The 15000-nt window shown below is 43.6% G+C and overlaps 2 protein-coding genes across 3 annotated transcripts in view; both read right to left on the bottom strand.

Moving 5' to 3' along the window:
- pygl (phosphorylase, glycogen, liver) overlaps positions 1-3428 on the bottom strand; it is a 13032-nt gene extending 9604 nt beyond the window's left edge. Inside the window, exons 1-4 of the mRNA XM_062523787.1 lie at positions 3158-3428; positions 2619-2720; positions 1678-1756; positions 708-811 (exon numbers count right to left, since the gene is read on the bottom strand). Coding sequence (XP_062379771.1) covers positions 708-811; positions 1678-1756; positions 2619-2720; positions 3158-3400 — 528 coding nt within the window. The 5' untranslated portion in view covers positions 3401-3428. The remainder of the gene's footprint in view (positions 1-707; positions 812-1677; positions 1757-2618; positions 2721-3157) is intronic.
- A 161-nt stretch (positions 3429-3589) lies between these two features.
- The window catches only part of trim9 (tripartite motif containing 9), a 43868-nt gene continuing 32457 nt past the window's right edge, over positions 3590-15000 (bottom strand). Inside the window, exons 7-11 of one of the 2 annotated variants that reach the window (XM_062523320.1) lie at positions 12074-12212; positions 10629-10667; positions 8427-8730; positions 7585-7747; positions 3590-6665 (exon numbers count right to left, since the gene is read on the bottom strand). In XM_062523320.1, coding sequence (XP_062379304.1) covers positions 6588-6665; positions 7585-7747; positions 8427-8730; positions 10629-10667; positions 12074-12212 — 723 coding nt within the window. In that variant the 3' untranslated portion in view covers positions 3590-6587. The remainder of the gene's footprint in view (positions 6666-7584; positions 7748-8426; positions 8731-10628; positions 10668-12073; positions 12213-15000) is intronic. The other variant, XM_062523321.1, reaches the window with a different exon arrangement.

Below are 15000 nucleotides of genomic sequence, written 5' to 3'. Positions count from 1 at the left end.
GACCACATCACACGTTACATTCACAGTATACTAGTACACTACACAGTTCAGTGGCTGTCAGTGAATAATCAACTTGTGAGTATGAGTAGAATCCCAAAGAGCATGTTTACACTACCATACAGTTTGCACTGCAAATACGTAGGACAGACCCATAGTGGGTGAGTACAAAAATAACCTCCAACCTTATCACTAAAACACAAACACCACTCGCAAGTTCAGAGCCACTCTTTGGTCAGGCACTGCTACGTGCTTACTGATTGGTTCCCAGTGCTAAAGTCACTGATGACCTACTTCCTGCCATACTGCGGACTCATGGGACCTTGACACTGTGCTTATCAGAGGAAGAGGCTTCCAACACACCACAGTGGAAATTCCTCAAATACTTTTGACAATCTGGCATAAAGTTGGACTTTTGAGTGATTTTTATCTTTTTGTATTGGCTGCCATATAAGAAACAGCTTTATGTGCATACAAAAGGTTTGTGAATGTTTGCAGCTTCCGTACAGTACTTAAGTGCATATCATATATTATATTCAACACAAAATAACTTGTAATGGTGTTTGTGTTACTATATTTGAACTGCCTAGAATCAATTAGATCGATTGATGCAACAGCACTGAAGACAAACCAGCACACCAACTATGTGTGTTTGTGTGTGAGTTTTCTTACATATGTGTTACCTACTGTATATTGCAGTCTGACCTCACCTGCCAGCCATCTTTGATCCTCTGGTTGAAGATTCCATACTCATAGCGAATGCCATACCCATATGCAGCCAAGCCCAGAGTAGCCATTGAGTCAAGGAAGCAAGCTGTATGAAAGAAAAGGCCATATCACATTGCATTGAACCCCAGTCTGATATTTCTGATATCACTAAATGATACTTCTCGTAGATGAACAGAAGTCCACTGCAAGTTACCAGGCTGAATTACAAGACAGGGTTAAGGCTATGTTATTTGAGGAAAATATGCAATTTGCTATATCGATCCGCGATATGACTTTTGAACGTCAGTGTTAAGATTAATTTCAATATGCCAAATGTCTCTTTAAGTTCTGCCACTTTTGATTGGTGAACATGCCTAGTGCATGAGAAGCACAGCACTCCTGATTGGTGAGCTTCACTGTCTGTCACACAATGAGGATGACATGAATATAAATATAACTTATAATAACAATATTTATGAATAGAAATGTGACAAAAAGATTTTATGATTAGATATTTGCATTGGTTAAAATTGCGATACTTGTGCAGCCCTAGAGAGTGTCCCTATAACTAAAATGTTTGTGGTTCACAGGCATGTTGGGAAGAAGCATTGTTACATTCGAGACTGTTAATGGCAATAACCATATTTAGACATTTCTATGCTGTGGTTTAGACTGCACAACTCTACCCAAGGGAAGTAGATGGTTGCATGTGTGTGTGTGTGTGTGTGTGTGTGTGTGTGTGTGTGTGTGTATATATATATCTGTGGGTGTGGGTGTGTGTGAGTGAGAAAGAGAGAGAGTGTGAGAGAGTTCTTTGTATTTCCCGTCCTAGCATGCCATGGCAAGGTGGTTTGTAGTTTTCCATTAGTACATTTCGACCGGACCGTGATTTTCCTACAGTCCTAGAACAGAGCTACTGCACTACAACTGTATGGAGCCTCACTTAAAAATATAGAATAACAGATTACTGACCTGCCAGTCGACCCAGGCCCCCGTTCCCCAGACCTGCATCCTCCTCCATCTCCTCCAGGTCCTCCATATCCAAACCCAACTAGAGGTGTGGAGTGTGGGAGAGAAAGAGACACAGAGAGAGAGATAAGGAAAAGATAGAATAAAGAAAAAAAGAGAAAAGACAAGACAAGTTGTATAATTCAACTTAACTTTGCTGTACACAATTCTGCAATGCAATGTAATATTGTGTCAATAAAGCTTTCGATTTTTTATTCAATTTGAAAACACCTGCACAAGTTCTTTGCTTGTGCTCTGAGGGGATTTCAAAGTACAAAGGTGCAATTGTGCAAATACCAAAAGCTCTGGACGGCTAGTTGTGTCCAGTAAAACTGCCTTCAAATAGACACATATTCATTACATTATTCAAGGATGCCTATATATCATACACCTGTAAGACATGTATGGTATCATTCCAGGAAAGAACAGGAAAGACTGTCTAAACTTGCAGACTGAAAAAGACAGGTAGAAAAGTGAGCATGCATTCAGTAACGGCATATTAACAATGGTCAGGCTGATTCCTTGACGATAACCAGTAACCTGATACCTGACCTGATAGTGTGTGTGTGTGTGTGTGTGTGTGTGTGTGTGTGTGTGTGTGTGTGTGTGTGTGTGTGTGTGAGAGAGAGAGAGCGAGATGGTGTATGGTGTATGTGGTGTATGGTGCATGCACACACAGGTTGAGCAAAATCTGAGGTAAGAGGACATTTTCACAGACGTTAACACATACCAAGTGATGCAACTCATTGGCAAGTCCATAGAGTGTGTACTGTCACTCTGCAATTCTCTCTCACTTACTCACTCACTCACTTACTCACTCTCACTCTCTCTCTCTCTCTCACGCACACACACTCACACACACACACTGAACTGAAAGGTCTCCTCTGCCTGCGAGTGTGGCTCACCTGATAGATAGACTCATCGCAGGCGTTCTGCAGCCCCAGGTTGATCATGGTATTCTGCAGTGCTCGGCCCATATAGAACTCCAGTGACAGGTAATAAACCCGCTAAGCACAAAAATAGCAGACAGGTTAGACATGGCCCAGGGACATCTCCTTCAACAGCACTTCCTTGACAGATGACACATCTTAATGTCAATAAAATTAATGACAACGACCAATATCCATAAAAAGGATGAAATTATTATTAATGCAATAGATTATATACATGTTTTGTCACGTTGTTCTGGTGTGGGACAGTTTGTCCACATTTCAGTAACTTCCTACTTGTCTTCTTGCCCCTGCAGTGCATTGCAAAGTGGGCGTGACCCGATTGAGCAACTGCACGTAGTCTGCAGAACTGTGCTGCTCTGTTTTATGAAAATGAATGACTTGTTACGTGCGCCTTTTCATTAAACATGCATGTATGCATCACATATTTGTTGTCGAGCGTGTCCAATGTCACACTGAACCTGTCACCGATTCTTCCGGGTTTGGACACTCACCTTTGGGTCTGTTTCGTAGTAAAACTGTTGAGTTCGGATCCATCTACCGACCAGGTGGTCGCGCACAGTGTGCGCCAGAGCGAAATAGTAGTCTCTTGGAGTGGCTACATTTCTGTCTTTCACCAAAGTGAAATGCAGGTGCCGATTGAATCCTTTCTTGATCTCCGCAACGTTCTCTACTCCGACGATTCCTCTGATACTAATCTGTTTGCGTTTTTCCTGGTCAGTGAGTGGGGCCGCCATGGTGCGAAGTCTTCTTCTTTCTGTAGGACCTGTGTTACGGTTTTGTGAAGTGTGCTTTATACAGTGCGAAAGATTGCTACATCGGGCGTCTCCTCCTCCATCTTCTTATTGGTAGCTGAGACAGGCCTTTCATGGTAGGCGTGTACCAAAATGTGAGGTTTTAATAAACTTTACTCAGTGCACTTTGGTGATAACACAGACTTTATTTTATTGAGTAGCCTAGTTGCAGTTACAGAAAACACCAAGTGCTTGATACAGTTTATAATACAAACATCGAATAATAATAATAATAATAATAATAATAATAATAGTAATAATAATGATCAGAATAATAATAATAAACCACATAACAATATGTCATTCTTTACGTTCACTTTAGTAAATTCATAAATAAAACAGTTGACGACAGCAACCAAACATCTCTATACTCTACTGTACTGTACATCATTCGCTAGACAGCAGGAGCACATAGCATCCAGTAGCATGGCTTTCGAGCTGAGAGACCATGTTTTGGATTACTCAGCAACTGTCATTCCTCCGTCTGTGACCCATGTCATATCGAGCGGCCAACTATACAATTACAACCATAGGTGTTCTTCCATTGTTTTGCTTCAGCGTAAATACACTCATACTTGAGCTGACATCACAAAATAGACTCTGTGTAATTGTACATTTTGTGCACTTGGCAAATGAAACACCCAGAGCAGAGTCATTGTTCTCCTGTGGTAAATCACACACATATTGTTAATTTATTTTCTCATTTCAAATCTAGCAGCTGCACAGTGTAATACTTCATTAGACTGTGTTATCTTTAGTATTAAATACCACAATACTGCCTTATACCTGTTTTATAAGAATATTTGCTTTGCAGACATCTATGCTTGAAATTAAACAGGTAGTCTTCTATAGCCTACAGAAAGCTTTGCATTTTGGCGGCTCAGATTTAAGAATTTTGGAGGCAGCAGTCTCAAGGCGAGTTTAATGTCATGTAACAGGAATAGAACACAGATCCCATAGAGGATCCACACCAAGACATTATGGAGGAGGCCTGCAGTTGAGGTGTAGTGATGAGCTAGTAGAACTATTCTGTGTCCATAGTCCACACCAGATTGTGTGTTGGTAAAATAACACCCGTGTACACTGGCTAGTGTGCCCTGAATTATAAACAGAGCTCTTTGTCTGGGATGCCCTAATTGAGTTTGGTCTGGGGTAGGGGTGAGTGATGGGGTTCCTTCTCATTCCAATTCAGAAGCCTCAATGTTATGAAACCAGGCCATAGCTCAGTCATGTGTGAGGGTAGCAAGTGCTTACTAGCTCAGTTCAAACGATCCGAACCACATAGATGACAGAAAGGAGTCTCAAGCTACTCAGAATTCTCTTTGAGGAGTTTTGTGTTGAAGCTATATTTGGGACTACAAAGTGGGATCAAATGACATAAAAATGGCTAAACATTCCTCCCATTTGATGCCACTAAGACATCTCAGTTGTGATCATTCAGCTTTACATTGTGATATCAAAATCACAGACATAGTTCTGAAAGGGAATACAACTCTCGATCCACACTTATGCCATCACAGCATGCTTTCCTCAACTGTTCACGTAAAGTACTCGCTGTGAAGAGGCACACGAGGTGGTGTATGTGTGTGTGTGTGGATAGCACCTTATAGTTGAGCAGCCCACAGATGTAAAGTAAGTTAAACTTCACTCGAGTACTTGAGTGTCGAGAACGGGAGCAAATAACAGTTTGCGACACCACTTAAGCCTTTCTTTGGAAAGGATGCTTACTGGGTATGTGTAAACTCATATACAGTATGTTATGTTCAATACCATCCAGTACATGTAGGGTAAGGAATGTGTTGGGTCTGTTATAATCACATTTGAAGGGATTCCCACATTTGAGGGATAGAAATCTACATCAACAGAGAAGGGCATTGCTTTCTTGTGTTCTTGTACAAAACAGAGAGCTGTGAAGGCCATAACAAGCACTTTAAACATCACTGACTCATACTGCATACTGTATCTCCACACTGCTATGAATCATATAGGTAATTTACAGAGGGGTATTTCAAGAGGACGAGTATAAAAAAAACGTAGGACTGGGTCACCCGCGGTTACGCACCGTAACCAAGAGACACCCATGGTTACCCATGGCACCAACGGAGGAATTCGGTATAAAGCATGACACCATGAGCACCACATGAGACATGTGCCAACGTGACACTAACGATTAAGAACCATTATAATAATATTAATCAATATAATAGGAATAATTGGAATAAATGCTCTGGAGAAACGTAAGTACTATTAATAATATTCAGGGACTTGTCCCTGGATGGCTATAAAATAATCTGTTATTGTTGAAATCCCAAGGGCACAGACTTGTAGCACGGAATACACACCCAACATTCAGACAGTAGAGACGTACACAGATGCAAACCACACACACACAGCCTCCCTTTCACTGTTGGAAAGCACACTTTCACACCAATAACAGTTCTCCACTTCCTTCTCGTCGCTCTTAGCAACTGACCCTGAGTCAGTTTTGGTTGTGTGGTGGTCACTCGTAACAAGAGACGAACATAAGGGCAAGAAGGACAGAAGAGACGCTGCTACACCATCAAAAGCAAAGCCAAGCAGAGCAAAGCAAAGCACAGAGACCATCTAGAGTTATTGCGGCCAATTCACCTAACGTGCTGTATTATTTCCCCTAGTGGTCACTCTATGCTAATTTGCTAGTAATGCAGTAGGCTAATGGAATAGCCCAAGCAGAACTTGTGCTCATGACACAACGCATTACAACAAGGATGGGGAAGTGCCGTAACTTTCTTGCACACTCTCTTATCTGTCTGTTCAGTAAATGTTGATGATGGCAGGCACACAAACACACACACACACGCGCACACACACACACACACACACACACACACACACACACACACACACACACACACAAAAGCTGTTTGCAGGGTAAACATATGTTGTTTCCATTTTTTCAAAAACATCCCTCTCTGTCTGTCCTCGATCCATGAGTCTCTGATGAGATGCAGTCCAGCTGAGAGATGAGAGAGGAGAGGGCTTCAGTGTGCTTCACCGCACTCACAAAGGGTGGAGGGTGCCAGGGGCGTGTGTATTGAGGAGGCCCGACGGAGGTGCAGGGAGGTGGGGGTGAGATGGTGCCACAGAGGCTCTAACAGACGGAGCCGTTGGGGTCAGGCTCTCCAGGCGTATAGAAGTCTGGAATGGGTAGCCCAGTGTGCAGAGTCACCTACATAACATGAACAAACATACAAGCAAACACACAAACAGTAAGAGATGTAAACTCATGAGGTGCAGTTAAAAGTACAGTACATCCAACATTTTGATACCATCAAGATAATAAGATAATAATGTCCAAATAATAACCTGTTTAAATAAATGGAACAATATTGATATGCTTATGGCAGCATGTTACTTTGACGATTTCCTTTCAAGTTCGGATATATAGTAATACACCATCCTTCCAACCCTACAAACAACTACATTCTAATTGGTACCAATGATATAGCCCATCAATGTAGAAACAAATGCTAAAACAGTGCTTCAATTTTTCTATTTTATGCAATCCCCCTGACCTCCTGAAGTGTAATGCCATACTTTATGCTGTGGGTGGTGCTGTAGAGCCACAGTGGAAAAAAACCCCCACTCAGTGGCTACTAAATTGTCAAAATCTGTTCAGGCACATTTAATCATTATAAGCATCCTATATGAATATTGATGAGGGGGCTGGTTTCCATTATGTTATACATATTCATGTTATGTATGAGCAGTTGACAAGTCCAGATTGGTGTCCTTGTAAAATGCATAATTGCTAACACATACACTGTTATATTCATACTTTGACCCTGGGAATTACTTGACTATGAATGTGACTGTGCCATTTCAGAAAGTAAGTGTGAACTATTCTAATGGTGTGGTCTGAGGTGACATAAGTTCTGTGTGTGTGTTTCAAATAGTTCTCATCGTTACTTTTTGGTCCATTCTGTGCATCGTTGGGTCTTCCTTGCATGTGTTGTTTAGTTTCTATTGTGTATGTGGATTACTTTTAAGGTATGTTTGTGTGCATATCTGTGGTGTGCATGCGTGTGTGTGTGCACGTGTGTGCATGTGTGTGTGTGTGTGTGTGTGTGTGTGTGTGTGTGTCTCACCTGCACGTTGCGGTTGAGGCTGATGGCTGGGTAGTAGAGCCCCTCCATCCCCTCGAAGGCCACGGGACCCTGCTGCTCATCGTTGATGAGGAAGATGAGAATCCCTCGCGTGAAATCCAACAGCACCCCCACCGTGGCCCCTTTGCCTATCCCTCCATCCGTCCTGTGAGCGGAGGAGGAAGAGAAGAGAGGGATGTGTGGAGGAGGGGGAATGAAGAGGGAGAGGGGACAAAGAGTATGGATGAGAGGGGGGGCGGGGTCAGTGAAAGAGTCAATACATCAATGGTATTGATGAAAGGGTGGATCATTTAGACAAAGAAAACACCTGGCTTTCGCTTACAAACAAAGAGACATACACACACATCCTGGTCACAAATCCACACACAGCTCTCTCACTCCTCCATTCATTCTCACTCTCTCTCTCTTTGCCTCTAACTACCTCTCTTTTTAACATGCAAATACACTCTGATTCAGACAAAGGTACTAATTTGAGTAAAAAACACCTACTACCACAAACAGCTATCAAAGAATGTGTTGTTGTGAGGGTTGATATTGTTGTGCGTGTAGTGTGAGAGTGTGTGTGTTGTGTCAGAGTGTGTGTCGTGTGAAAGTGTGTGTTGTGTGTGTTGTATGCGAGTGTATGCTGTTCTATGAGAGTGCATGTTGTGCGTGTATGGATTAATAGTGCTGTGTGTGTAGAGTGTGTAGTGTGAGTGTGTGTGTAAGAATGTGTGTCATGTGAGAGTGTGTGTTGTTGTGTGCATTGTATGAGAGTGTGTGTTGTATGAGAGTGTACGTTGTGTGTGTGTGTGTGTGTGTGTGTGTGCGTGCTGCTCTCTCACCTGTTGGTGTGTGAGTTGTTGTGCATGAACCAGGAGCGGTTGTTGTCCACATACATGGCCCAGGCCTTGTCGTCCTTCCCCAGCATCACGTCTTTCAGCACGTCGCCGCGGGCGATGCCGAACGCCGGGTCCGGATGGTTGTCATAGCGATCGATGGTGATCTCCCAGTAGTGTACGCCGCGCGAGAAGGCCGTGTTGCCCATGACGACCCGGTCGTCGTAGCTGTTGCATGTCACTGTCAGGTTGTCGTTGGACAGGAGGATGTCCGGGTGGGCCGACGCAGGGTCAAAAACAAACCAGGCGACTGTTCGCACGCACACACACACACACACACACACACACACACACACACACACACAAAACAAAAACATAAAACGAAATAGCATAAACTTTAACCGTTTTAACAGATAATCCCAAAAAGTTGCCAGCTTTGATAACACGCCACTCAGACACTAGACCCCACTGGAGGTCTGGCCATACCCACTCCGTCTTGCATCCACACTGTACCATCGCTACTTATTCTCTTATTCTTATACACTTATTCACTTTTCTCTCATCATCACCATGTTCTCCCTCTTCTGTCTTCACCCCTTGTTGGTCCATCTTTCTACCCGCTGTTTCTCCGTGTCCACCCATCTCCTTTCATCCCCCTTTCCCACACCACAAATGGATGACAAGACCAGTCGGTGAGCATACACCTTTTCTCTCCAGTGGGGGTCTGTGCTATGTAGAATGAATGACCCCTTTGATCAAAGATGTTAGCAAAGTGGACTAGATGCTTTGAAAAAAGGGGACATTTAGTACAAAGGGATTCCCCAGAGACCCTTTGAATGTTTGGCGCATTTTTAATGTATAGTAAGAGGATATGATATGAATAAATGGATGACGTAGGAGGCAGTGTGGTGAGGATACAATGTAAGCAACAAGAATGTTTTGTGAGTAGGTTAAATGCATGGTACTTGGTGCTTGCAGCTTTGTTCACTGCGCATTCTCTAGGCTGTGTTTTAGCCGGGATTGGAGGACAGAGCAATACAATTTCTCTCAAAATCAGGCCACCTACAGGAAACACATTTCTTTGTGCCTTAGCCAGCACTTTGTGAAGGGCTGAAACAGCAACTTTCTGTACGTCACTGAGATATTCATGGCCAAATTGAGTATGCATTTAGAGAAGCTAAAGTAGCTGTTTGGCCTCCTCAAAGCTTTTATTTTATTTTCAATGTCCCCTTTGTTTTCATTAGTTAACTGAAACAAGCTCATTGAATTTAATTTCAATGTGTTCATTTTCAGCTTCATTGTGGAGAACTTGTTCTGAAAGACCTCACATTGGGCCACAAGTAGAAACTGTTTTCATTGCTATGACTTCTCAACACTGGTTGCCTGGTTGCCTGTCTGAGAATTCAGACTAGCTGGCTATTCCCAAACCTGTGGGACTAAGAGAGTATTCAGCATAAATTCTCAGCCACTGCTGCAGTAGTCAGAGTATGCCATCAGACTGCTAAAGACGTGCCTGGGGTAGGGAGCTTGTGGGAGCAACAAAAAACACGCAACAGACAAACACACACTCTCACACGCACGTGCACACACACACACGCACGCACACACACACACACACACACACACACACACACACACACACACACACACACACACACACACACACACACACACACACACATACATATGCACATGCACACACATGCACACACATGCACACACACACAACCACCTACACACATACACATGTATACACACACACATACACATGTGCCCTCCCACACAAATTATGTCTCTTGGATGTTTTGAAGCACATGCACTGGGAATCCAGGCAATAGAAAAACATGAGTCATTCAGTGAGTGGGCAGCTTGCATCCCAACAGCACAGCACACCTGCACCAACCTTTAACAATAGCATTCCTATTCTCACAGGTAATCCGCAACATGCCGTGTTTTTAGCTGTGGAGAGCTGCTGAACTGTTGTATGCATACTATTTATTTCATGGTCAAGGACATGCTGCTACTGTAGAGAGTAGAGCAAAACAGGATGCACGAAGATGGGAGCCATCTACTGGTCAGAGATGGTGGTGCATGCACACAATACAACAAACAGGTGAATAGGTTGACGGAGCATTTCATAAGAACATGAAGGGTGTCCTGTGCGTGTTAGTGTGTTAGTGTGTGTGTGTGAGAGAGAGCCATCCATACCTGCAGCAAGTGAGTTAATATCGCATGGGGGGAGTCCGGCTGATGAGGAACGAAGAGAGGTGGTGAGAGAGAGTGAGAGAGAGAGAGTGAGAGAGAGAGAGAAAGAGAGAGGGAGGGGAGGAGAGAAAGGGAGAGAGGGGGAAGAAAGAGAGAGAAAGTGAGGGAGTGAGGGAGGGAGGGAGAGGGCAGGAGGGAGGAATAGAGGAGGGGGAAGATTAAATGGATAAAGAAGGAAGGAGGGATGGGGAAGCAAATAAAATAAATGATAGAAAGAAAAAAGAAGAGAGAGAGAGAGAAAGCAGAACACATTGAAGCCGAGGGAAGGAGAGAAAGAAACTCGAAAAAGCAGATTTCATCAGGGAAGCTGGATCAACTCAGTGGCCTCCTAACTCTTCTCTCTGTTATACAAACTTCAATACAGTCTAGTAAACATGGCACATCATCACCTACTAGAACACCTGCTACAGCACCTGCTACCTGCCATCTATAGAACTCCCAATACACTGTGTCAAATTAATAAAACACTCGAGCACGCCATTTGAAAAATAGCTCATATAGCTCATAATAGCATATATAGCGCCACTAATGATCAAAATAAACTGATTGGAACGTCTTAAACTATTTGCCGACTGCTTTTGCGGTGAGTCTGCAGAGAAGCCCATGCCAGTCTAGATCTAGATCTCCACATAATCAGATTTGACACGCTGCCAGGGGGCTGACATCTCAAATCTGACGCCTCCAGGGGGCCTGAATCCTGCACTTTAATAAGCGGGCCGGGCACACAGAAAGGCAGTCTTGCTGCGAAAAAAGAACAGCGGCGGCAGCACAAAGTGACAAGCTCGGGATCGAGTCAGCTAGACGTGGAATACCATCGGCTGTGGCTAATGAACTGAAATGACTGATTCTTGGCAAGCGTTAACTGTCTGTAGCGCTGGCTTTAAAGCTAAGAACGACTATAGAGGCTGTGCTTTTGCACACAACCCCATTTGGCTGCGTTACGCATAGGCTACTCTGGGCTGGGAATGGAGCGGTTGCAGTTCCATGCTTCCAGAGAAGCATCGTCAGGCCGACTGCACAATCTCAAGCTTCCCTGTGGATAAGCAGTGGCAGCAGTCAATGGAGAAGCAAGCACATTTATGCACACTATTTTGCGGGTCGACTTTAATGTTTGTGTACAAGCACGTCTGAGTGTTAATGAGTGACTGTGTATGCATATACTGTAAACTATGTATGTGTGTACATGAATGTTTAATTTGTGGAGGAATTTATTTGTTGATTTATTTGTTGACTAATACAGTATGTGTGTGTATGTTTGATGCCCGTCTGTCTGTATGTGTATGTGTGTATGTATGTATGTATGTGTGTGTTTGTGTCTGTGTGTGTGTGTGTTTGTGTGTGTCTGTGTGTGTGTGTGTGTGTGTGTGTGTGTGTGTATGCATTCTTACTTTCAGAGGTCTGCATGACGAGGGTCTTGCTGTATTGGCCGACACCGCTCCCGTTGAAGGCTTTGACACGGGACTTATACGTGCTGTTGAAGTGAAGGCCATCCACAGTGCAGATGGTCTCTGAGCCCACATACACCTCCTGAGCACGGGCATACACACACACACACACACACACAGACAGACACACACACACGCACACCCACACCCACACACACACACACACAAGAGAAATCAAAGACAGGATTTAGTGTGTCTCCCAGCTAGTCCCTGCTGATAAATTCTGACCAGTGTCCAGTCTGTTTCTGAATGACTGGACAAACAGCACACCCTGAGTGAAGCTCAATAAAGCAGCCAGTGGTTCTTTCCAAAGCTTGCTTTATTACATTCCCCTCACTGGACATCAATCACAGCTAAATGGCTTGCTGGAGAATACCGAGTGCCTACTTAATTCTTCCTTAATTCTCTAGCAGGGCCTGAATTAGCATTTTACAACTAGCTATCCTCCTGCTATTTAATTGATGTACTACACACAGTGCATATTATTAGTTCATAGGTTCCCAGTTAAGGCACAAGATTTCTTATATGTTTCTTATGACACCCATATCCGCTGGAACAACATTGTATCCACATACAGTAGGAAGCACCAAAGTGGTTTGCTGAAGTCCTTCATGCAGTAAAACTGAAGGTGGAACTTCTGCTGTTGTGCTTGATATTGTGCTTTAAAATCATTGTTGAATGCCCATGTATCAACATTGTATTGACTAACGCTGTGCAGGTCTCTTTGGCTCCAAACTGAGCAATTTGAGGGCGTTCATGATGACATTTGAGAATATTGTAAGACACTGGGTAACAACAAGGATTCTCTGAGAATGTACAGTGTGGGCTAAGACAATCCCAAAGTCCCAACGCAGTGATGCCTATAGGCTGTGCACGTTGGGCTGTGAAACTCACACAATCTGGGTGATGTCTAAAATACAGCCAGCCCACTGCAAACCCCATCCACTCTGAGGATCTCTCTCTGCCTATAATTACTCTACAGAGAGTGGGCGAGAGAGAGAGAGAGAGCACGAGAGAGTGGGTGTGATGGAGAGAGAGAGAGAAGGATCGTGAGATAGAGCAATAGAGTGAGAGAGCAAGAGAGAAAGAGAGGAGAGGAAGAATGTGGGAGAGTTCCATCCCACACAATGTGTTTAAAATAGCAGATCTGCCCTTCCTGCAGAACCATGTGTAGAGTTTCACTGATGATCAACTGTGAATCATAAACACACACACACACACACACACACACACACACACACACACACACACCTCTTACCCCTCTTATGCCTCTTACGCATGCAGTCAGGGCCAGTTTGGAGTGAGTGTGGGTGTGTATACCTTTGAGTACGTGTCAGTGTCAGAGTAGCAATTCTGGAAAAGGGAAAGTGTGTATGTGTGGCTGGTTAGTGTGGCTATCTGAGCACATGGACACAGACACACGTGCACGGGTGCCAAGAATGCCATTTTGGTAACGTGCCTTTCCATATGTACAACGCTTATGTAAGATACACCATGTGAATTACATTCAAAGTGTATGTGCACATTCATTTTTTAAAGGGGATCTCTAATGCTTCAACATCAGTGAATTGGAATTAGAGTCTATAACTGTGTTGGGCAAACCAACCAATTGATTCCATCTTATCTGATTCTTTATTTTGGTGCGCTCAGCTTTTATCCCAAGAGTTTGTAACTGCAATATTTGTGTCAAGTGCAGACGTGGATACATATACTGAGGATAATTAATAATTTTTAAGTGTGTGTGTGTGTGTGTGTGTGTGTGTGTGTGTGTGTGTGTGTGTGTGTGTGTGTTTTCATATGTATGCGTATGAATGGATGACCATATGGGTTTCAGTATGAGTATGTGAGTATGATGGGAGGTTGGGGGGAGACATGGACACCATATGTTGTGCATTGCTGTGTCTCTCATTCTCCCATAGCGGTTAGGTGTCTGTTTTTACTTTTGCCGAGGAGGTTCTTTTTTTCAGCGCAGTTTGTTTGCCTTCCTGTCTGTCTGTCTGTTAGTCTGCAGGATTGCGCAAAACTACCTGTCTGATTATCATGAAACCTAGTGTAGCGCGGGCCAAGGAGATATCTATCAAATTTGGGAGAAGCACAGCGATCCAGAGATCCAGAGATCCACAAATAGTTGATCATTTGTGTTAGCTATTGTGAGCTTGTGTGCATTTGGTTTTAGCAGAGGTCTGTTGAGAGACTGTATTATAGTGTGCTACTGCTCAGTAGAAGTACATCTCTGCATCAGCAGCTTAGCTACAGTATTAGAGAGAGTAAACATGAAGATTTAGAGTTATGTGATTACGGATGGTGTGACTGAACGTGTTCATAAGTGAGTGTGTGTATATGTACAGCACAGTATGTGTGAAAAAGCTATTCACGTTTTTTCTTTTAAATAAGTGTGAGATGCAAGCTATGAAGCAAGCCTCCTGCTAACCTGGCAAACAGCCAATAAACTTGTCAGGTTTAATCACATGATCTCAATCTACCTGCATTTAGACAAATTTGACAGCCTGCCAGTGATGCGTGTTCACTCAGCATCTGGATGAGGTGATTGGAAATAGATTTATACACCCTGCCTGCAGGTTCATCCAGTTTAAATCACCTGCAGGCAGGATTTGTCCTCCCTTTGATCAGGCTAAAAGAGCAACTGGAGAGTGTCTCTCTCTCTTATAGCAGGCAGCCATGAAGGATTCCCTCCGCCCAGAGCATAGTGATGAGACTGATGGTGGAGGGCCCTGATGCAGCTGGATACTAAGGAGGATGGGGATGCTGAGCACTAACATGATGGGTTTTTCCTTTATTGACTACCAGGGATAAAATCCAAGCCGCTTGTGTGCTTGTGGTTGTTTGTTTGTGTGTGTGTGTGTGTGTGT

The sequence above is a fragment of the Sardina pilchardus genome, chromosome 20 (genome assembly GCF_963854185.1).
Source record: "Sardina pilchardus chromosome 20, fSarPil1.1, whole genome shotgun sequence".
In the NCBI taxonomy this organism is placed as follows: domain Eukaryota; kingdom Metazoa; phylum Chordata; class Actinopteri; order Clupeiformes; family Clupeidae; genus Sardina; species Sardina pilchardus.
This window is presented reverse-complemented; position numbering and strand designations above follow the sequence as displayed.